Below are 24,796 nucleotides of genomic sequence, written 5' to 3'. Positions count from 1 at the left end.
GTTTCTCAGGGTGAATGCCTAGTGCAGCCCCTTGTCTTTCAAATACCATTCCTGTGAAATTGGAAGGAAACCTGGTATATCCCAATGTTAGAATTATTCATAAGACCGAACCTGAAATATTCTCCTTAAATAAAACACAGACTTTTAAAAAATTTTTATTGGAGCATAGTTGATTTACATTGTTGTATTAGCCTCAGGTGTAGGGTAAAGTGAATCAGTTATACACATACATACAGCCACTCCTTTTCTTTTTTTTTTTTAGATTCATATAGGCCATTACATCTCTGTGCTATACAGCAGGTTCTTATTAGCAATCTATTTTATATATAGTACTGTGTAGATGTCAATCCCAATCTCTGAATTTATCCCTCTCCCACCTTATCCCCTGGTAACCATAAGCCTATCTTCCACATCCGTGATTCTGCTGCTGTTTTGTAAATAAGTTCATTTGCACCCTTAAAATCACAGACATTTTAGCCCAGACGCTTCAGTAACACACTTCTAAGATTTTACATCTAACTTGGCTGCTCAGATTTGATCGGTTGGTTTGTTTTTTAAGTTTACTCATTGGTTCTGAAGTCTACTCATTCTAGCTAAGTGTGAAATGCATTACTGTGTATACTAATCACACACACACACACACACACACACCACAAATACTCCTTGGGAAAAAACCAAACAGAATCATAAGCCACTGAAAAAAATGATATGGTATAGATTTCTGGAGTTCCTTATGCTAGTGTTTTCTTCCTGTCTCTGCCTTCTCCCCATCTAAAGCAAGTCTGGAGGTCAAATGCAGATGTGAGAAAAAAATATCCCTAAAAAAAAGATATTTCCACTTTCAAAAAAGATGGAGTAACAGGGACCAACCAGATTTACCTTGCCACCTGTATAAACAAAAACAAATAAAATACATTAAACAATGGTTTTCAAGACAATGGACAGCAGGCATTAAAGGGCGGTTCTCCCTGAAAGATATAGGAAACAAGCAAGGTGAGTCCTTGTTGGGCTGTACCCCTCAGGCTTGCAAGCCCTGTACTTGCCCAGCCTCAAGACTGAAGAAAGAGCCTGGAATAGAGACGTCAATGGTTTAATGGATGGGGGAAGTCTTACATGTCTGAAGCAAGGTCCTGGAGGAACACCCTACCAAGTGAGTCAGACGGTGGGCAAGACAAGGCAGCAATCTTTGCTACCAGGGGGAGAGGGAGGTTATCAGTTAGAAGGAAACTGACATCAGGTTGGCTCATCGGTTACCAGAGAAACCAGCAGGGGAACATGCCTCTTACTGACCCTTTGACAAACTATCATATTGGAGAGAGTTCTGATCTAAAGATTAGAACAACCACTGGCTGGTGCTGGGGGCAAGTATGTAGGCATTTACTGATTAGGCTCTATGATTAAAAGAGAAGGTCAGTCAGGTGAGTAGGGTGTAGGTAAGACAAGGTCTGGTCCAGCAGGGCATGTACGGAGAGCAAGAGAACAGTCATCTTGGGTGGCATGACCATATAGTCCTACAATTGTCCCAGCTTATGTAAATGCATTTGTAGAACACTCTACCCCCAAACAGAAGAAGACATGATCTTTTTAAGCACACATGAAATATTTAGCACAATTGCAGTGACATGGATGGACCTAGAGATTGTCACACTGACTGAAGTAAGTCAGACAAAGACAGATATCATATAATATCACTTATATGTGGAATCCAAAAAAAAAAAGGTACAAATGATCTTATTTACGAAACATAAATAGATTCACAGGTGTAGAAAACAAACTTATGGTTATCAAGGTGGAAAGTTTGGGGGGAGGGATAAATTAGGAGGTTGGGATTGACATATACACACTCCTATATATAAAATAGATAACTAATAAGGACCTACTGCATAGCACAGGGAACTCTACTCAATACTCTGTAATGGCCTACATGGGAAAAGAATCTAAAAAAGAGTGAATATATGTATATGTGCAACTATTCACTGTACTGTAGAGCAGAAACTAACACAACATTGTAAATCAACTATTTTTCAACAGAAATTAATTTTAAAAAATAATTACAGATGCTTACAACAGGCATAATATAAATAAACAAGATACTATAATTTTCAAAAAGATATTTAGCATAATAGATCATAATCCTCCAGGGCATAAAACAAATCTCAATAAATTTGAAGGGGCTTAAGTCATAAAAAGTGTGTTCTTTGACCAAGGAATTTCATTAGAAATCAATAGCAAAAAGATATCTGGACAATCCCCAAATATTTGGAAAGTAAATAACATACTTCTAAGTAACCCATGGGTCAAAGAAGAACTCAAAATGAAAGTTAGAAAGTGTTTTGAACTGAATGAAAGTACAATATACCAGAGTACATAACATGCCACCAACGCAATAATTAGAGGGAATTTTTAGCAATAAATTCTTATATTAGAAAACAAGAAAGGTCTCAAATCAGTGGCCTCAGGCTTCTACTTTAAGAAACTGAAAAAGAGGAAAAAAGTAAAGCACAAGTAAGCAGAAGAAAGGAAATAATAAAGATCAAACTGAAAACCAATAAAATAGAAAACAAGAAACCAATAGAGAAAATCAATACACCAAAAGCTTCTTTAAGATGCATAAAATTGGTAAACCTTTAGCCAGATTGATGAGGGAAAGAAAAAGAGAAAATACAAGTTACCGATATCAGGAATGAGACTAGTAACATCACTATAGATTCTACAGACATTAAATGAATAAATAAAGGCCTATTATGAACAACTTTATGCCTATAAATTTGAAAGCTTATATAAAATGGAAAAATTCCTTGAAAGATAAGAACTACCAAAGTTTGTTCAAGAAAAAAAAAATAAGTAACCTGTATTGCCTCATATCTGCAGAAGAAATTGAAATTATAATGAAAAACTTTCTCACAAAGAAAACGTCAGGCCCAGATAGCATCACAGATGAATTCTACCAAATGCTTAAGGAAGAAAAAATACCTACCAATTCTACACAAACTCTTCCAGAAAATTGAGGAGAAGGGAATACTTCCCAATGCATTCTTTGAGGCTAGCATTAATCTGATACCAGAGCCAGATAAAACATTACAAGAAAAGAGAACTAAAGACCAATATCCCTCATGAACATAGATGGGAAAACTTCTAAACAAAATGTTAGCAAATTGAATCCAACAATATTTAAAATTAAATGGGCTTATTCATATGTAAACAAGTGAACCTCACAGTACAAACAAATATTAACTCAAAATGAACCAGAGATCTAAAAGGAAAGTCTTAAGATATAAAGCATTTAGAAGAAAGCACAGAACATTATCATGACCTTGGATTAAGCAAAGATACCTAGACTTCAAAAGCATGATCCATGATAGAATAAATTGTTAAAGTGAAGTTTACCAGAATCCAAAATTTCTGTGCTTCAAAAGACAATGTTAAGAGGATGAAAAAATAAGCTACAGACTGGGGAAAATATTTGCAAATTTTATATCTGATAAAGAACTCATATCCATAGCATATTGAAAACTCTCAAACCCCAGTAATAGGAAAACAATCAAATAAAAAATGAGCAAAATATTTGAGCAGATACTCCACCAAAGAAGATGTATGGATATCACATAAGAATATGAAAAGATTTTCATCATTAGTCACTAGAGAAATGTAAATGTATTCATTTTTTAATTATTGAGGTATAATTGACAAATAAAACTGTATCCATCTAGGGGAATTCCCTGGCGGTCCAGTGGTAGGACTCCGGGCTCTCACTGCTGAGGACCTGGGTTCGATCCCTGGTTGGGGAACTAAACTTCCACAAGCCGAGTCGCACTATTTAAAGTATACAATATATATATATACATTGTGAAATGATTACCATGATCAAGTGAATTATTACATCCATCACCTCACATAGTTACTTTTTTTTTTTTTTGGTGAGGACACAAGATCTATTCTCTTAGCAAATTTTAATACATAACAATACATAAATTTATTAACTGCATACAGCACCATGCTGTATGAGAAATGCAAATTTAAGCCACAATGAAATACCACTATACTCCTATTAGAATGGCTAAAATTTAAAAGACTGACCATGTCTTGCTGACAAGAACATTAGATTCCAACGGCTCCCATAACAAAGTACTGCAAAGCAGATGGCTTAAACGACAAAATTTATTGTCTCACAGTTCTGAAGGTTAGAAGTCCAAAATCAAAGTGCCAGAAAGTTGCTTCCTTCTGCGGGCTGTGAAGGAAAGATCTATTTCTATACTCCTTTGCTAGCTTCTGGTGGTTTGCTGGCATTCTTTGGCATTCCTTAGGTTGTAGATGTGTCATCACAATCTCTACCTTCATCTTCACATGGTGTTTTTCTTGTATGCATGCCTGTCTCTGTCCAAATGTCACAATGACCTCATCTTAACTTGATCACCTGTAAAGACTTCATTTCCAGTAAGGTCACAAGTACTGAGGGTTAGGACTTTAACATCTTTTGGGAAGAGAGAATTCAACCCGTAACAGCCAGGATGTAAAGGAACTGGAACTCACATGCTACTGGTGGGAAGCTAAAATGGTACAATCACTTTGGAAAACAACTTGGTAGTTTCTTAAAAGTTAAATGCATGACTACTCTGTTATCCAGTTATTCTTCTTGTAGGTATTTACCCAAGAAAAATGAAAGGCTATGTCCACAGAAGGATTTATACATGAATGTTCTGTGCAGCTTTATTTATAACAGCACAATACTGGAAACAATCCAAATATGTATCAATAGATAAATGGATAAACAGATTGTGGTATAGCCATACAATGGAATATCATTCAGCAATAAAAAATAACTGAAATTTTAATGCATACAACAACATATCTATATTTCCAAATAATGATACTGAGTGAAAGAAACCAGACCCCTCCCCCAAAAAAGCATATGCTGTGATTTCATTTATATGAAATTCTGAAAATTTCAAACTAATCTATAGTGACAGAAAGCAGATCAATACTTGACTGGGGATGTCAACTCTCAGATGGGGAGTAATGGAAAACAGGGCCTACCACGGAGCACAGTGGAATTAGTAAGGATAGTGGACACATTCACTCTCTTGATTATGATAATGGTTTCATGGATGTATAGGTCAAAATTTTTTAAATTGTACATTTTACATTTATGTAGTTTGCTATTAATTTCATCTCAATAAAGCATCAACAAAGGGGGACTTTGCTGGTGGTCCAGTGGTTAAGATGCCACACTTCCACTACAGGGGGCACGGGTTGGATCCCTGGTCAGGGGTGTGGCGCAGCCAAGAAATAAACATAAAATAAAATTTTTATAAAGTTACAACAGAGGTTTTCTATAATTTTCTAATTCACTGGATTCACTAGGAATATATTAAAAATGTTATTTAACCCATCAATCTTAGTTTAAAAGGCCAAGGTTTCTGGCTTTATATTAATAAATTGCTTTTTTCTAGTAATGAAATGAAGATAAAGCCATTATGCAGGAACAAAACTATATGTTGATTTATAAATACAGTACAGGAAAAATTAAGTTATATTCCTGAATCCCTGGTCATTTAGCTACTCATATCTTCCCCTTTCACAAAATCCATACATTCAACAACACCATGATTCCTTTTCTAACTTAGAAAAATTAAGGTGTGGAAAAGCTAAGTAGCATGCCTTGGAAGATTCTAGAAGACTGAGCAACATAAAACAGGTTTGCCAATTTATTAGTGCTCTATTCACTTAGCTTTGCAGACCTACTTCTCAGAATATTACACTGAATTTTCATACTTAACTGGTTTAACCTAAGAAGGACAGGTGAAGACCTTTGTCTACAAGTTCCTTCTCCATAGCCCCATGACTATCTCATGTCTAATCCCATTTTTTTCTTCCACCATGAGCTTTAACACTGTGAATTGTTTTAGAAATAAAACTTGACAATTCTCCATCCCTCTGAGCACACGTGATAAGACAAGCATGAACACACCCTAGGCTCTCTGTCCCTGATCCCTTAGGATCATTTTCCCTCCGCAGAATGACTGTGGGTCCCAGAGTATCTGGGTGACCCTGCTGGTGCGTGGCATTTGACTCACGTTATTTCTAATTTTACAACAACCCTGCGTGGTCGGTTTTTACTGCCCCACGTATAGAGAGGAAACTCAGCAAGATTATGTAATTTGACCAAAGTAACACAGCTAAGAAATAATGGAAGAAGGGTTTTTAACCCCTCAGCTCTACCCTGCTCTCTCTTCCTCCTCCTCCTCCCGTCACCTAATCCTTCAAGATGTGAACACACCCACAGACTCTGCTTCGATTTATCAGGGAATTCTTTAGATGAAATCAAAAGGTGCAGCCACCCCGCTATTTTGTTATTGCTTTTATTTAAAAGGAGCATTGGTGATTACAAAAAATATCTTATACACTTTTCTAAATATTAAATGGAATACAATATCTAAATTACTAGAAAATGATTAATAAATGTTAAAATAAATGCTGATCAATCCCCAGGCTTTCCCATCACGTTCTGGAAAGTTATAGCCTGTAGGGTAACAACCAGAGATGCATGGCTGGAGAAGACTCTTTGGTGGCACAAGTTTCCAAATGGGGCCCCTAGAGTCAGGCAGTCCCACACCCCGTGACAGCCAGGTCAGGTCTCCAGGTCTGCTGTGGCTGTCCAACTCTTGCTCCTTCCTCCCTGTGTGATTGCAACACAGCCAACTGGAAATTTTATGTCTAAAACCCCCCTCTCTCCTTGAACTGAGAGGTTTCTTGTAGGTTTCACTTTTTTTTTTTTTTTTTTTCCCCAAGTGCCAGGCATGAACTCCTGCCCTCATCTGTTCAGAACTCAACATGGGTTCATGGGAGAAGCAAGAAGTTCCCCACCCCAGCTGCACATTACAGTCACTTTGGGAGCTTAAAAAAAAAGTACTGATGCCTGGGTCCCACCCCCGACCACCTGAATCAGAATCACTGGGGGTAGGGGCCTCTGTATTGGTGGTCTTTAAAAGTTCTCCAGGGCACTCTGACCACAGTGAGGGCTGAGTACCACTGGGCCAGCTAGGTTTCAGAAAACAGGTGTTGCTGGTGCACATGCTCTCCAGAGGGGTCTCCTCTTTCTTCTACAGATGTGTGGCCTTTTGCCTGTTTCCTTTACATCCTCTACAAGGTTACTTTGGGAAGCAGAAGAGAATGAGTATACGGAAGTTCGACTCTGCACTGACAGGGGAGACAAGATACCCTATGAAGACCCAGTCAAGACAGAGGCTCAGCTAAAACTTCCAAGGGAGTGGAACTTTCTGGCTAAATACCACACACTGGGAAAGCCATTAATTGAATTAAATTGATATAAATTGCTGCCTAGACTAAGGTAAAAAACTAGTTCATTAACTCACTATTGAAATTGGCCCTTAGCCCAATGAATTTTCACCTGTTTTCACCTCTTATGACTCCAGTCACTGTGGGTGTTATTAGTTAAAACACCACAGCGCTGCTAAATCACAACATAAAGCAATATTTTGAACACATCCAAAAGTGTTTAATAAATGGCTGGGGAAAGCTGCTGAAATATATGTTAAATAGGTTAGAAAACTCATGTCACATAAACCTATATTCTCTTTTATCTATGGTACAATTTCCTCTTAATGAGATAGCTTATTATATGAAGTTAATGGGTAGCTCAGGGTATGGCTTTAACAATAAGTCATTTAAGCTCTCAGTGTCTTCATCAGCAAATAATGACTGTAATAATACCTACTTCACAGTGCAACCATTGTGGATATTATCTAATAATTGTGGTTACATCTCACAAGCACTCACTACTGGCCAGGTTATTGTGTTTTCCATATATAACGTTATAGGGCGGACACTCGTAGTGCTCCATTTCACAGAAAGGAAACCGAGGCTGGGCGAGGCAGCCTTACCTCTTCACCGCCACATTGTAGTTATAGCAAGCACTCCGGAAAGGGCAGTTCCTTGGAAGAAACAAGGACCATCACACGGCTTTTTTCTCCACCCAGCAAGAAACCAAATCAACCCTCATTCTTTTTTTGACCCCCCCACCATTTTTTATTTAAGCAATAACTATAATAAAAACTACCTTTGCTGAGTTTACTCTGTCAGTCACTGTTCTAAGCGCTTTTCAGGTATTAACTTTTTAAATCTCTACAACAAGCCAATGAAATAGCACAATTATTATTCCAATTTTGCAGATGAGGCAACTAAGTCGTGGAGGTAAAGCAACCTGCCCTAGTCATACAGCTAGTCAGTGAAAAAGCCATAGTCTGAAACTGGCAGTCTGTCCCCAAAGCCTCTCCACCTGCCTCTGCTTGTCCATCTGTGATCATGAAGCCAGGTCCTGTTAGACCCCATCACCATCATCAACTTCTCTCCTGCCAACATCTTCAACTCCCTATAGGTAACATCCTGATTGGATGGCATCAATCTGGACGAAGCCCAGTGTCCACCTTCTCCCTGCATGTACCTAGGCTACTGAGCATCATTAAGAATAGGTGATCCAGTATAAAATCGCAGTCCCTGACCACATCTGGGCCCTTGGCGATGCCCAGATTTCTGGCCACATTTCCCCAGCACTCTTTGAGGATGTGAGAGCCAGTCCCACTTCCTCTCCCTAACTCCATCTCTCCCCTCAACTCCCCTGCTACTTCACAGAAAAAGTAGAACTCACCAGAAGGGAGAACTCTCAACTCTGCCCTCAGCTTATAGAGTTCACTGTGTCCACAGCCATTATTTCCTTTATTCCTGCTATAATGGGAGGCATCACCTTCCTTTCTAAAGTGAATCCTTTTACTTTTTTGCTCTGGAAACTTCTGCCTTCTCAGAGATCTCACTGAATTTTCCAACAATAAGTATCTTTGAATTTTCCCTCTCTGTTGGTTCCTTCCCATCAGCATTCAGGTATGCTTAAGCCTCTCATCTAAAAATAACAATGTTATGTGGCAGCCTGAATGGGAGGGGAGTTTGGAGAAGAATGGATACATGTATATGTATGGCTGAGTCTCTTTGCTATGCACCTGTAACTATCATAACATTGTTAATCAGCTATACTCCAATATAAAATAAGTTTATATAAAAAACATAGTAACAACAATAACAGCCATGTTCAGCCTCATCCCCAACCATATACCCAGAGCAAGTACAGCTACATTTCCTTCTTCCTACAACCACCAGCTACTGGGAAATCGTCTACCCTTGGTGCCTTTGCTTCTAGCCATCCCCAAACCACTGATGTGTCTTCTCCTCCAACTATGAAGAGCCCTCTCCCCAAGGTCGTAATTTCCCTCCTTGTCCCCGAATCCAGCGCACATTTCTGCCCTTAAATTCACTGATCTCTCCAGAGAATATGAAGCTGTTGATGATTATCTCCTTGAAACACTCTTCCCCAACTTCCAGACACCTAACTCCTTCTCAGTCTGTTTCTCTAGCTATCCCCAAATGTTGCTGCCTATGATTCTTTTCAGGTCTCTCCTCTTTTCTCTTGACCTACAACAATCACACCTACAGCCATAGCTTTAATTATCAACCACAGATAACTTCCAAATCTATGTTTTCTGATTTTAGTACCCATATTTGGCACTGCCCCCTGGACATCTTCACCAGGCTCTCAATATATCCCAAACTGAAACCTACCCCCTCCCCAAACTTGTTTCTCAGAGGCTGAACCCACTAGGTTGCCATGCCAGAAACGGGATATCATTCTCCACGGCTCTCTCTCTTTCTCCCCAGCACACCCGCTCAAACACTGTCTTGATGATCCTTCCTCTTATACACCTCGCAAGGTGTGTTCACTTCTCCCAGGCTTCCGCTGTCTCCTTTCTAGTCCAGACAAGAACCATCTCTTTATCCAGGATCCTGCCGCAGCCTCTTAAACCTTAGGAGTTGCTCACCTCCAATCCATTCTCCATACTATGGCAGGAATGTTCTTTCTAAAATGTAACACAGAAATCTGGTCACAAGGAAACCCCTTAGTGGCTTCCTGCTGGCTTTAGCATAAAGGTTTTTAACAAGATTTTGGACCTAACCTCAGCTTTCCTATTTAGCCCTAGTGCTCCCAGAACCTCCCACCTCAGTACCCAATCTCTCTGCTGAAAGAACTTCTCAAACACCTTATGTCCACTCTTGCCTCTATTCCCTCTGTTCTGGAACATTTTTCTGCTCAGCTAAGTCTCTCCTCTTCCATCAGCTCCCCGTTCCCATTCCCACTCCCAGGCAACCACTCACCTGCTTTTAGTCACCACATTTTAGTTTACAGTTTCCAGAATTTTATAGAAATTGAATCTTACGTATGTACTCTTTTTTGCCTACCTTCCTTCACTCAGCATATTTATTTCAAGTTGCAGCCATGTTGTTACATGTATAAGCTGTTCATTCCTTTTTATTGCTGAGTAGGATTCCGTTGCATGGATATATCTAAATCTGATTAATCATGCACTGATGGGCATCTGAGTTATACCCAGTTTGGGGCTATTACAAATAAAACTGCTATGAACATTCATGTTCAAACCTTATATGGAAATGTGTTCTCATTTTTCTTGGGTAAATGCTTAAGAGTAGAATGACTGGATCAAATGGTTATTGTACTGGATTGAATGGTGTCCTCCCAAAATCATGTCCACATGGAACCTCAGAATGTGACTTTATTTGGAAATAGGGTCTATTCAGATGTAATTAGTTACAATCAGGTCATACTGGAGCAGAGCGGGCCCTAAAAGCAATAGTGATGTTTTTATAAGAGAGATATAAAGGGAAGACATTCATGTGGGCAGAGACTGGGATGTTGCTTAAGGCCTGCCAGCAACCACCAGAAGCTAGCTGAGAGGCATGGAACAGACTGTCCCTCAGACCCTCAAGATGGAACCAATCCTGCCAACACTTTGATTTTGGACTTCTGGCCAAAATTGTGAGAGAACAGGTTCCTTTTGTTTTAAGCCATCCAGTTTGTGATTCTTTGTTATGGCAGTTCTAGGAAACTAAGTAGTTACATGTTTTTTTTAACTTTTTAAAAGACTGTCAAATTATTTTCCAGAGCCGCTGCACCATTTTACATTTCTATCAGCAGTGTGTAAGAATTCCAGGTTCTCTACATCCTTGCTGGCACTTAGTGTGGTCAGTCTTTCTAATTTTAACCATTCTAATAGATGTGTAGAGGTATATCACTGTGGTTTAAATTTGTATTTCTCTAATGTCTAATGGTCTTGGAGATTATTTTATGTATTTATTTGCCATCTGTACATCTTCTTTGGTAAAGTATCTACACAAATCTTTTGCCCATGTGATATATGGGTTTTTTTTTTCTTATTACTGCCCATGATCAGAGAGTTCTGAGTCTGGGGGAGAAACAAATAGGTAAACAAGCAATTTCAATAATAAATATAATAACAATGACAGTGCATGTCATGGTATGAGAATGTGTCTGAAACTTGACAAGTACTTAGAAGGCCCACTCATCAAAGGCTGAGCCTCAGAGAAGGCTTCCAAGAAAAAGTGGCATCCAAAGTGGCACCTTGAATAGCTAGCTAAATTCAAAAGATAACTAATATTACTGATAATATTTTCCTCAAGTTTCAAATGACTCCAAACACTATATTCCTTTCCACCTCCTTCCTTCTCTCCTTCGTTCATTCACTCAGCAGAGACTTGTTTTTTAGGCTGCGTCGGGTCTTAGCTGTGGCACGCGGGATCTTCGTTGTGGCACACAGGCTTCTCTCTACTTGTGGCGTGCGAGTTTTCTCTTCTCTAGTTGTGGAGTGCAGACTCCAGGGCATGTGGGCTCTGTAGTTTGAGGCATGCAGGCTCTCTAGTTGAGTCAGGAGAGCTCAGTAACTGTGGTGCGTGGGCTTAGCTGCCCCGCAGCATGTGGGATGTTAGTTCCCTGACCAGAGATGGAACCCGCATCCCTTGCATTGGAAGGCAGATTCTTTACCACTGGACCACCAGGGAGGTCCCTCAGCAGAGACATTTTGAGAATTTACTAAGTTCCGGGAGCTGTGCTGCCCTGGAGAATCAAAGAGAAGGAAAATGTAGTGGGTGCCTCAAACGACATTCAGGTGAGAGGTATAAATAAAGAAGTAATTCTCATTCAAAGTGATAAATTGGGTGATGGAAGATGTACATGGCCTGCAGGTGCGGATGTTCCGGGCCACTGGGGCAGGAGACATCATTTCAGTGGGACGGAGCTCTGCAGGTCTCGCTCCTGAGCTCCCCTTTGCTCTTCTCCTCGCTGCCCTGCTCCCTCCCCTACACCCATAGCTCCTGGGAAAGGACACTGAAAACATGGCAGGCTCTGGGCCAAGTACTGCACAATCTTATCTCATTTAATACAGCAGCACTATGAAGCAAATAGTACCATCTGCATCTTACACAGAAGGAAACAGGCTAAGAGACTAAATAACCAGACGGTAAGTAGCAAAGCACCTACTTTTACCATCACACTACCCTACCTTGGAGAATCTGAAACAGACCCAAGACCCAGATGTGGGGAAGAATCATTTTCTTGAAGGCTTAAAAGCTCTTTGCTATAGATTTCCACCTCAAAGCCACAATACTTCAGGAAAAGACAAAAACGAGCTCTTTTGGAATCTTCTAATCATTGAATAGGAAATTTGATGTCAGTAGCCAGGAAGCTGTCATCACCATTCTTCGTTGCACTTATTGCTTTGAAGATGAAATATGTCTGTTTCATCTCTTTACCCTGCTCTTATTCAGAGCTCTGCTTCTTTGGAATGCTATCTCCTCTGGGTCTGGGAAGGCTTCCCCGCCACCCGCCCCCAGCCCCGCCTTTATAGAGAGGATAAAACTGAAGCCCCTAGCAGGCAGATGTCTCACCTGGATCCCACAGCCAGTGGGAGGCAGCCCTGTGTGCCAGTGACTGACCTTGTTTGCCAGGCTGCCCCAGTAGCTGCCCTTTGCTCCAGCCCGGCTCGCCTACGCTCTCTCTCCCGTACACGTGTTTCTCACTCCAACTTTTGTATTTTTCCTCACAACTTCTTCCCCTCCTAGAACAGCCTCTTCCTCCTACATACCCTTCACCCCATGTGAACACATCTAGCCCTGCACAATCACTCTAGCCCCTCCTGGCCTCTGCCCTTTTTACTCTCACTGCACTGCACCTCACCAAAGATTAACATCAGGGCTGCACTTTCTTACTTAATTAGGCCACTTGAACAGCGCTCGGCTGCCGCAATACATGCCAGCCTACTCAGACAGGGCTGAACCATCTACGCTTTGGGGTAATTCCCATAGCACATAATGTAGTTCTGAGCCACAGGAGAGATTATAAATACATCATGACTGAAGTCTATACAGTCCCATACACTGAAAGCATCCCTTTTCTCCATGGTTCAGGCAGGGATGCTGACTTCTGCATATAATAATACTCTCGACTTGGTACACACACTGGAACTCTTCATATTCTCTCAGCCCCACCTATTACTCCAGCCACCTCTGCAGCAGCCAGCCATGCACAGGTTCCCTCTGGGGCAATGTGACAGCACCTCACCTCTGGCCATGCCATGTACCTGTTGCGGCCTGCTGCAGGGCTTTTTGGATGCCAAGGCATGGGACTGAGCTTGAAGTTTACCACTACCGTGGAGGTATGCAAAGGAGTTAATAACCCTAAGACCACCTTAACCAGCAGAGATGGTCAGCCTAAGGATAAATGTTTTCCCCTTTCCTCCTGTCCCCAGGGCAGACTGTCCTGAGACCTTCCAAGGAGGTTCCTAGAGGACTGAGGGCAGGTTGCTACTACAGTGGCCAAGGCAGTGGTGGTCCTTGCTTCCTATTTCACTCTGATCTTCAATTCCACTCTCTGCCAGGGATCTCTCTGCTTTCTGGGGAACCAGGTGAAGACAGTCTTATTAGTCTGTTTGGGCTGACTCAACAAAATATCAGAGACAGGGTGGTTTAAACAACAGAAATGTATTTCTCACAGTTTTGGAGGCTGGCAAGTCCAAGATCGAGTTCTGGAAGGTTGTGGGTTTTGATGAGGTCTCTCTACCTGCAGGTGGCCACCTTCTTGCTGTGTCCTCACATGGCCTTTCCTTGGTGCCTGGATGGAGAGATCTCTCTCTTCCTCTTCTTATAAAGCCGACCTTACCTAGGACCCCACACTTAAGACCTCATTTAAACTTAATTAGCTCCTAAAATCCCTATATCCAAATACAATCACACTTGGGGGGTTAGGACTTCAACAAAGGATGGGGGGGCTGGTGGGACACAATTCGGCCTAAAGCTGACAATGTTACTCAGAAATGTTGATTTGGTCTTGGCCAATAGGCAGCTGAGAAAGGCAAAGTTCTCCAAGATCCCACCATCTTCCTTTTATTTTCTTAAAGCTCCCTTTAACTTTCTTCCCTCCGCTTATGTGTTAATGACTAGCGTCATAAACAGTGTTTTGTTTAATGACTATTTAGGCAAGATCTTATACAGCCTGTTCTCATGAATATTAAATGTTTCTAGTGCTCTGCCAGTCAGTTGAAAGACTACCTTTAGAAAGGCTACATTGTAGTCAGGCTCTTCCTAGTTTAGGGAGGAACTTTTGCCAAGTTTAAGAGTAAGCTCTTGGAGCAAATCACTTTGCCTTTCTGGATGGGTTTTCTAGGTGTAAAGTGGGACAACATGGTAACAGCTGTAACACGCGATAACCCCGCTATTTTGCTGGTTAGGAGTGTCCAAGGAGATGGAAGGCGGAGGTAGATTTTAACCGCGAAAGGAGCTCAACAATGGAGGAAACTTCAGGGTACTCTGGAGGGAGGAGGTTGGAAACCTGGTTGCACCCCCAGGGACCTCTGGGCTCCACATTCCAGGGGAGAGGAGGTCCAGCGCTCTCCCAGCGCGCCTGGGTCCACGGAGCAGCTAGCGCGGTTTACTCCAAGCTGCCTGCTGCCAAACCCGCAGTGTTTACCAGAATCCGGGTGTTTTGCAAACCCAGATGTCAGACTTCCTGTCCCGGAGATCCACGCTCGCCCCCAACTCCTACTCGGCCTCCCCCAAGAAGGAGAGAGACGGCTGGAAGCAGGAGGAGCGTGCACGGGGCAGGCTCCCCCCTCCTCTCTCCCCACCCCAAAGGCAGGAATTTCTGGGATGGGCAGATGGTCCACCCTCTCTTCCTCCTCCTGCTCCAAGCCGGGGAGGGTAGGGCGGGGAAAGCCTCTGCGACTTTTCCGTCTTCCAGCCCATAACCCCGAGCGTCCGCACCCTGTGGCGACAGGGGTGACGGTGACGGAGTGAGTCTCCGGGACGCAGGGCTGGCGAGGCCCCGGGGGAGGGGCGGAGCGCGGAGGAGGCTGCCGTCCCGCCTCCCCCACAGCCGGGCGGGGCGCTCGGGCTGCGGCGCTGGCCCCTCGCCGGCGCATCACCCCGCGTTCGGCAAGCCCAGTGGTTAGCGATGCCGCTGCTGTCGCTGCTGCCTCGGCGGCTGCTGCTGCTGCTGCTGCTGCTGCTGGGGGTGCCGGCGGGCTCCGCCGAGGGCGCGGCGGTGGCTCTCACCCCCGAGCGGCTCCGCGAGTGGCAGGGTGAGTGTCCCCCGGGCCAGAGGGACCAGATGGACACGTCGGGGCGGAGGCGGTCAAAAGGAGGAAGGGGCGAAGCTGGGGGCGGGCGAGGGCCGCCGGCACCCTATGGTGGCCCGCGTCTCTGCAGCTCGGAGAAAGCCCTGCGGATGGGCTAGTCCCTGCACCCCACTCCCCAGGCCCCCCACCCTGCTTCCCCGCCCCGCTTCCTCCAGGCTTCTGTGGGGGGCGCGGCGAGGGGCGGGGCCTGGACGCAGGCGGCTTGACTCCGCGGTGGCCCAGGACAAGCTGGGCGTAGGAGGGTAGGAGATGTTTCAAAATGTAAACTTTCAGAGAGTGGTGTATTTGGGAGAACCATCTCTCGGATAACTGATGGCAAAAAGATGTCCCATTTTGTCCCCTCCCAAAGCAAGTGCTCTGGGTGTCCGCTGCCACCTGCGGAGTGGCCCCCAAGCCCTGCTTCTCCGCTCTGCCCCTTCGGGAAAGAAAACAGTCTTCTCTGTTAACGCCTCCCAAACCAGATAGGGAAGAGGAGCCCCAGTGGCCTCAATGAACTTGTGAGCCGGAGCAAGTTACCCTCTTTGCGCCTCGGTTTCTCCCCTTTGAAAAATGGGGCCTGTGACATTTATGGGAGCACTGAGGATAAAATGTGATCCTTTGCAAGGCACACGGGATGCCTGGGAGTGGAGAGTTCCTGCGGAGTTACCACCGCAATATACACGTGTACACGGGATCAACTCAGCAAACGTTTATCGAGCACCTGCTATACATAAGATTCATAAAGGGATATTTACAGGGACAGAAAGAGAGATCTGCTCTCATTCGTGAATAACTGGATGGGCTGCCTCCGAGGCAAAGGAGCCAGCGTGTAAAAGTGCAAGCCCCTGTGTGAAGGGAGGAAGGAGGTAGGGAGAAGTCAAATACACCAGGAGAAGCCCCCAGGCAGCCTCCATCCTCTCGGCCTTTGGGGATAAGCTTGGACAGAAGGGGTGAAACAAGGTGTCATCAAGGTCTGTGTTTATTTTTTTCCCCTCCCAACATATTATGTATACATTTCGGATGTGATCTTCTCTGGGGTATATTCTCTAGCATTCCTAGGAGGCTCTGCCAGGGACAAGTTGAGCAATTCTTATTCTAAAACGGACGAAGGTCAGAGACCTCTTACCTCTTTCATCAGTTCAATAAAAATGCTCCTGCAGATGCACACGTGACCCCACGTGCTGATCTGTGTCCACTAGCAGTCACTGTGCCAAGCTTATTCCGTCACATTTTAAAACGTGGGTCTTGCCTGAGCACAAAATGTCTATCTAGAACAGGGCAGCAGCCCACAGGACAGACGCTGGAACCTAGCCACACAGAGAGAATGCGCTGGGGATCCTCTGAGCCGGGGTTAGCACTGATGGCTAATCCCTTCTATGTGTAGCAGATCCAAATCCCCGCTGACACAGTTTCTAATCAGTGTCTTCTTCTTAATAGTCAAGGACACTCTGGAGTTAGAATCATCCACTACCTCCTGTACACTCCAGGTGACAGTTTGCAAATCGGAAGGCATTTCACATGGTTGGCATTCTTCAGATATGAAAATGCTGTTCCTAATTTCCAAAGAGCACAGAGACTTTGCAGCATTCAATGCTCCAGTCCTCACACAGGCTCCCCTCCTTGACTCCTAGCACTCACATCAATGGAATTTCGAGTATAATCTAGATGGGTTTAAAATCACATTTTTCCTGTTTGTCCAAAGATGGAAAAACAGAATCTTGGCATTGGAAGGGGCCTGAGCCATTGTCTGCTCCAGCCATTCATTTTTCAGATGTAGAAGCTGAAATACAACCATGTTTTTTCGCTGTATTTGGGTGCCTAGGTTTGCCACTGTGTTCACTGTGCTACACGGACTTACTTTTAGCCATGACTGGCATCCCCAGAGCATTCAGGAGAAAATATGCACCTATGTCAGTTTCATATCCACGAATAAGGGATATGTAATAATACAAGGCAGATTATACATATAGCATTTTTCATCTGAAAATTTCTGATATGTTTTACTGATTGATCTCATTTATTATAAGCATCCCCGCCTTGAGAGGCAGATGATGGATGGTGTTGTGCTGACTTTTCAGTCATTTATCAATACATTTGTATTTAAAAAATCAGTGGATACAGTAGTTAAGTTTATGGACCTTGGAGCAAGACTGTCTGGGTTCAAATTCTGGCTCTACAATTTACCAGCTGTGTGATCTTGGGCAGGTTACTTAAGCTCTCTGTGCCTCAGTTTCCTCATATGTAAAAATGGAACTAATAAGAGTACTTACCCAAGTACTGTCCTTTTGTTTCATTATCACCACAGTGCCCTCTTCCTCTGGTCAGTCCAGACCATGCTGATGTGTTGACAGCCCGATACCAGTTCCTTACTCCCCTGTGCACAGCACTATACTTGGCATGTCTGCAGCCTGTCTCCTACCTCTGGTTGGCTACAGCAAGCACCCTCACTGTGCTTCTGAAATCTGAGCCCTTCTTCTAGCAAGTGCTAAAACTTGATAACTTCACTCAAGTACCCCAGAGACTGGGAGGGCAGAGAGGAGAATGAAGACTGGGGCAGGGCAACCTGGGGAAAAGTGGGCATCGTCTCTGGGGAGGGTGCTAAAGGAAATGAACTGGGGGCAAGTAGAAGGATTTTTAAGCAACGTTGAGGGCTGAAAATTATAAATGTGAAATGGCTCCGACCAACACAGTAGGAGAGCTTCCCCTACAGCGCTCAGCTTCCCGCAGCAGGGGCGGAGGGAGCCCGTGGCTATGTCAGTCCTTGGGGACAGCCAAGGTAGCTCTTCTGAATGACCAGTGACCAAGGGAAGTGAGGCTGCTGAGGAGGGTGAGGTCAAAGTGCTTGACCATGGGGTCCTATCTGGGGAGAAGAAAGTGACCTGGGGGTAGGGGAGTCGGGGCTTCTCTCGACGTCCTGTGCCAACAGGAAGAGGGGTGAGGGGCTGAAGCCCTCCGTTGTTTGTCACTGTCTGCGTGGGACGGCACCAGGCAGGGAGGGGGAAAGTCAGCCGGAGTCTATGGGAACTGTCTCAGGCCAGTGACCTCCAGGGTGGGCGGTGTGGGTAGGGGGCCAACAGAATCTGCTACTTACCCCCAGATCAGGGAGATAAAACTATGAGTAGAATATGACCCCGTCCCCAAGAGGCTGAGAGTCCTGAAACAGATACAGAAACACAAACAATTACAAAACAGTGCCGTAGATGTTCTGATAACCAGGAATGAGCAAAGAGTTGCAGGGGAAGGTTAGCCTGAGGGGCCGAGGCTTCACAGAAGGGCATTGGTTCTCCTGAAGGAGAAGTAGGCAGTTGTCACATGGGAGCTAGAGCATTCAGGGAAAGGGCAGACTATGTGCAAAGGCACAGAATCACGTGTGAGGCAACAGTAGTTCAGTGGGCTGAAAGTTCTGATCTGGCCTCTTTCAGATGAAGGAAAGAGGGCCACTGTAGATCACTCAGGCAAACGGGGGCCTGGATGTAAGGGTACCAGGACCTCAAGGGGACCCATGGACAGGTTCTCCTGGGCAACCAGGCCTCCTGGGAACTGTGAACTAGCCCCTGGGAAGAAGCTAATACTTTCTCCACTTTTCCCGTAGGGGCTGCTGTGTGGTCCCTGTTTGGTTCTCTTTCTATGGACTGGTTTCTTCTGCTTCTACTTGCAGGATCTTTCATATGTAGCTCCCACAGCATCCTCAGAAAAGTCCCTTAATTTCCAAAGAGAGGAACCTGGCCACATTGGTTGCAGCTGGCTGGCTGGTCCCTGTGCTCTGCCCTTCCCATGGCTAGTAGGCTGAGATAGGGGTGTGAGGTACACACAAGGATGCTGCCCCATCAGGGGCTGTGGATGGAGTAGACCCCCAGAACAGAGTCATGGCAGGACAAGACACTGGCATGTCTATATTTGGAAGCATATGAGAGATGAGGAAATGAAGAGTTAGTTTAGTGGTGCTCTGCTCAAGGGGAAAAAATTCTGGTCGAGTAAATTGGGTACTGCTGAGAAGGGTCTCATGAGTTTGGACAAAGGGGAACCGGATCACACTTCTAAATTTAGGAATGCCGTGGTCAGTTTGAGTTTTGAAGACAGGAATTCTGACAGGCAGCAAAGAAGCCATCTAGAAGGTTAAAGCTACTGCCCATAAAGAAAGACGCTGATGACCTAAATCAGTCTAGTAGGATTATTAAGGAGCAGAGAATGTGGATTCAAGGCATAGGGGTTAAAAAAGAAGAAAAGAAAAAAATAACAGACTTAGTGGAAGTAAGGAGATGAGAGAAATGGCAGAGTAGGAGGGGTAGTGATCATACCATGGAAATAACAAGTTTTGGAGGTGAGTCCATCCTCAGTAGTGACCGGGTTCCAGGTATGGTTGCAGGAGGGGTCACTAAAGTGAGAACAGGTGAAAGAAGGTTCTCGGGGCCGAGGAGGTCAAGGATCTGAGCATCCAGAACAGTACAGACATTTACATCTGAAACAAAAGCTTCATTAAAAAACACCCTTACCTGATATGATGTGCTGCTACTTTTCTACTCTGTTCCATTCTGTTTCGTAATGCTGGTCAGGACACACCAGCTTGATTTCATGAGGCTTTAACGGGCCACAAGCGGCGCTGGAGAAAACACTGGGCCAGAGTGTTGGGTCACATGGGTGGAAGTTAAAGGCCTTGGAGTGGGGAGGCCAGTGGAGCGCTTCCTGCAGTCACAGTGACGTGAGGAAGAGGTTCAGGGCAGTGCACCCCAATATCGAGGAATGAAGAGAGGATGCCACATAAGAGAGGTTTCTGAAAGAGGGTGATGAGGACCATCCCCTGGAGGCAGCAGTGGGGAGAAGTCGTGACCCTGAGATTCCCCCTTAGCTTCCGTTCCTAATGCAAAGGTCAAAATGCCCCTGACAACAGTCAGGTGGGTTCTATTAATACACACTCTTCTTGTACAGATGAAGAAAGGTTAAGTAAGTTGCACCTACAACCTGTAGAGGAGAGATTGGAACCAGCTCCTCGAGCACTAAATGCAAAGGACCCCTGGCAGCCTTATGACCTGATAAAATAGCTCATTCTGTATCCCGTTGTTTGCTGAAAGCATGTGACTTGATTTTGTGACAGGAGGACCCGGAGGCCAGCCTCTTGCTCTCTTCAGCGCCTCCTTTTCTAAGCCTATACTTCCACGTGTAGGAGTGACTATTTGCACAAAGCAGAAATGTGCAAAGCCATTGATTTTTTTTTTTCCCTAGGTAATTTTTATATCCCCGGGCAATGAGCCATTCTCCTAATCTGGAGGTTTGGAATTTAAGTAAAAGCATGATCAGCTCCTGGTTCAGCTACCTTTCCTGGCCATCAATCACTCCAACCCTCAGACTCTGTTTCTTCCATCTCCGTTAACCATCTTTCAGAATCTCTTCCACTTTATACTCTTCTCATCCCAGTTTCTCTGACTGGCTCCTTTCCTCTCGCGCCTTTGAGAGTCAGCATAGACTTCCAGTTTTTTGCTCCTTTTTACTGTCTCATTGGCTCCTAACCTCTTTTCCTATTGTTGGTTGTTGCAGTAGCTGATACTACACAGTGTGGGTTCCAAGCCAACTATCAGAAAGGTTGAGCCACACAGAGCTCGGCCGTCCCCTCATTCCCTTCTTTGAGCTAACAATTTGCTTATTTATATCAGGCTTTCTGAAGAAACAGTTCCTTTGTTCTGCCTCTTCTGAATTCACCCCTGTGTGGTGAATCTTCATATGATCTATCAAAGTAATGTATTTGAGACATTTATAGACCCTTGTTTTCATCTTCTTTCAGAAATTAGCCTTGAAAGTCTTTTTATGAGATGTTCCAAAATAAACCTAGGAACATAAATTATATTTTTTAATTGATCAGAGTGAAGAGAAACATTATAGTTCATAAAAGAAACAAACACAAGAACACCTTATAAACACTATAGTGAGTCACTTAGGGTAGAATATTTTATAAAGTCACTCAAGAAAAATGGAGGAATATTATCAGAATTCCTATAAACTGGGTTCTGTGATAGAGCTAAACAAAGCAGACAAGAGTTTTCTGCTTTCATGTGGGGCCACACAACTTTTTAATTTACGATACTTTCCAGACTATTACAGTTCCAAAACAATGTGCTAATAAAAAAACTTCAGTATTTCTGGCTTTTCGCATCCTGCTCTTAAGAACTTTCACTTTCAATGATGAAAATATAAACAGGAAATTCAAAGTAATTATTTAACTATAAACATTATTGTCTTATTTTGCTGCTATTTTTATGTATTTATTGGCTGTGTTGGGTCTTCATTTCTGCACATGGGCTTTCTCTAGTTGCTGCGAGTGGGGGCTACGCTTCATTGTGGTGTGTGGGCTTCTCATTGCTGTGACTTCTCTTGTTGCGGAGCACAGGCTCCAGGTGTGCGGGCTTCAGCAGTTGCGGTACACAGGCTCAATAGTTGTGGTGCACGGGCTTAGTTGCTCCGTGGCATGTGGGATCTTCTGGGAGCAGGGATCAAACCAGTGTCCCCTGCACTGGCAGGTGGATTCTTAACCACTGCACCACCGGGGAAGCCCTATTTTGCTGCTATTTTTCACTATCCATGTCCAATGTTAAGATTTGTTTTTCTCTTATTAACATTTATAACAGAGTTGTAGTGACTGAGGCACTCCTTATCAGGATCCTATGAGGACAGCACTATAATTAAGCCCATTGTGCAGATGGAGAAACTAAGGCAGATATTCTTAAGTTCAAGCAGTTCTGCCCTAAAAGAAGTCCTCTGTGGTTTCCCAAGGTCTTTTTCTCCACAGTGATAGCTCTGGCCAGTTAACAGGGCAGGATTTATGGGCAGTGTGACCAGAACAGTCTTGTAGGGCTTCATGCTCAGCAGGGCCTTGTCCTTGGGGTTTAATGCTCTGTGGTTTAGGGTCTTGGGATTCTTAGTAATTTTTATTTCTGAATTTGTGCTTTGGGCGTGAAATCCCGTGGGACCATGGAGCACAAGCCGGGAGCTTAACGCCTCCTGTAAAGCTCCGCCCCACCTGGGGTCACCTCCCCACCTCCCTTGGATGGATTTTCAGCCTCCCCTCCATACTCCTGTGCTCTGCCCACCATGGCAATCAGGTTGCATGAGGGCTGGGAAACCGGAGACCCAGGAGCTGGGAGTGGACGGCCAGTGGGATCTGGGGCCAGGATGAGGCTGTCGTCCCCGCTGGGTTGGCAGCACCATTGCATGTTCCGTGAGGACTGAGTGGGGACCTATCGCCTGTCCCCAGTCCAGGTACTGAGTGTGTTCCCAGAGCTCTCCGCCACAGAGGTTGCGACCCCTCACAGGCCCGTGGGAAGTGGAGAGTGACTGGACTTCCCTGCCCCCGCCAGAGCCCCGCATTTTCATTTAACTCTGGGCTCTGTGAATTGTGTAGCCAAATAAGAAGCATGGGACTGTTATGGGTTGAATTGTGTCCCCCTCAAAATTCATGTGTTGAATTCATAACCCCCCCCAAATACCTCCAAATGAGACCTGATGTGGAGATGGCGTCTTTACAGGTATGATGAAGTTACAATGAGGTGATTAGGGCGGGCTCCGATTTAACATGACGTGTGTACCTCCTAAGAAGGAGAATTTTTGACATGGAAATATGCACGGAGAGTAGATGCTATGAAGAGACACAAGGAGAAGACAATGGTCTACAAGCCAAGGAGAGAGGCCTGGGACAGATCCTTCCCTCACAGCCGCTGAGGAACCAGCCCAGCGGACACCCTGATTTTTGACTTGTAACCCCCAGATCTATGAGACAACAAATTTCTGTCTAAGCCACTTAGTTTGTGGTACTTTTGAGGGCAGCCTTAGCAAACAAATACAAGGACTACCAATATATCTACCGTTAAAAGTTGGATTTGGTTGTGTTTTCTTTTCTTCTTTTTTTTTTTAAATATTTATGTATGTGTTTATTTATTTGGCTGTGCCAGGTCTTAGTTGCGGCACGCGGGATCTTGTTCCCTGAGCAGGGATTGAACCTGGGCCCCCTCTGCACTGGGAGTTTAGAATCTTAACCACTGGACCACCAGGGAAGTCCCTTGGTTGTGTTTTCATTTCTATCTCCCACTTAAGTAAATACATATTTTTCTTCAGTGGGTATATTCTCAAAGCCAGTAAGATGGATAGCTCACTGTGAATACTTTTGCTTTCAATAACATCATCACATCATTTCCAGGGTCCTTTGGCTGTTGGCTGAGTTGTCTTCTGTTTTTGTTTGTTTTGGTGACTCAGTCTTTAAATCATCCTCCCCACCCCACCCCCAGGGCCTCCACACAAAGGCATTGTTGGGGGAAGTTTAACAATGGTCTGCCTTATTGTTTCTTGCCTTAGCACGCTCTTCTGTAGCAAGGCTTCCTGGTGACTGAGATGGTACATTTTCAGCACCATCTAGAAGATGATAACAGAGCCACTGTGAATAACGATTTTTACACCAGCAATGTCTGTTAGATACTTTGGAGTTAAATAAGGCAAACATGATGGAGGAATAGACTAAAAGCCAAAAGGAAGAAAAATGTTTTCAACTCAGTTTAAAAATTCACTGGTAAGATACAGAGACACAGCGAAGAACTTCCAAAGAGAGATTTTCTGTGAGCTTCAGCTACTGCTAAATGAGATGGACAGAAAGGAGGGGCAGGGAGGGAATGAGAGTGGCAGAGTGGCGAGGACAGTCTGGAAGGGTTAATCCACTTCACACAGGGGTTGGTGGCAGGCAATTTGAATCCTGACAAAACTGGAGCCCAGTGGAGCCGATTAAACCAGGTTTCATCTTTCCTGCCTGTGAGAAAGAGTATTGTATGCCTCGTGGAACTTGGAGTGACGATTTGGGAAGATTAGAAAGAAAAGGGAAGAGAACATGTAAAAAGATTTAGCAAGAGGGGTCCCACAGGCCTGTGGAAGTGGTGATTATCCAGCTTCAGAAGCTGCAGGAGAACAAAGAAGGCTCAAAGTCAAGGACAATGCTAGGACAGGGAAAGAGAAGGAAGTTCTGAGATAGGACAAAGGGATATTTTAAAACATACTTAACTTTTTAGTTGATTATAGAAACCAATTGATAGGAAGCCTTGGGCTTTGTTAAATGCTGTCCGATTGTCAAGAGATAAACACCAAATCTTTATCACCAGATGACCTGGGATAAAATGCAAATATTCATGCAGAGAGGGCCAGGAAGGACAGAACACACTTTTCACTTTGCCCTTTCAAGTACAGTGCACATGCTGCATGCTGCAAACAGCAGAAATTCCTTG

The 24,796-nt window shown here is 44.2% G+C and overlaps 1 protein-coding gene across 1 annotated transcript in view; it reads left to right on the top strand.

Annotated features, from left to right (window-relative positions):
• The first annotated feature begins 15,119 nt into the window (after nt 1-15,119).
• PLA2R1 (phospholipase A2 receptor 1) overlaps nt 15,120-24,796 on the top strand; it is a 117,771-nt gene continuing 108,094 nt past the window's right edge. Inside the window, exon 1 of the mRNA XM_057745706.1 lies at nt 15,120-15,509. Coding sequence (XP_057601689.1) covers nt 15,383-15,509 — 127 coding nt within the window. The 5' untranslated portion in view covers nt 15,120-15,382. The remainder of the gene's footprint in view (nt 15,510-24,796) is intronic.

Source organism: Hippopotamus amphibius, chromosome 8, assembly GCF_030028045.1.
Source record: "Hippopotamus amphibius kiboko isolate mHipAmp2 chromosome 8, mHipAmp2.hap2, whole genome shotgun sequence".
NCBI lineage: Eukaryota > Metazoa > Chordata > Mammalia > Artiodactyla > Hippopotamidae > Hippopotamus > Hippopotamus amphibius.
This window is presented reverse-complemented; position numbering and strand designations above follow the sequence as displayed.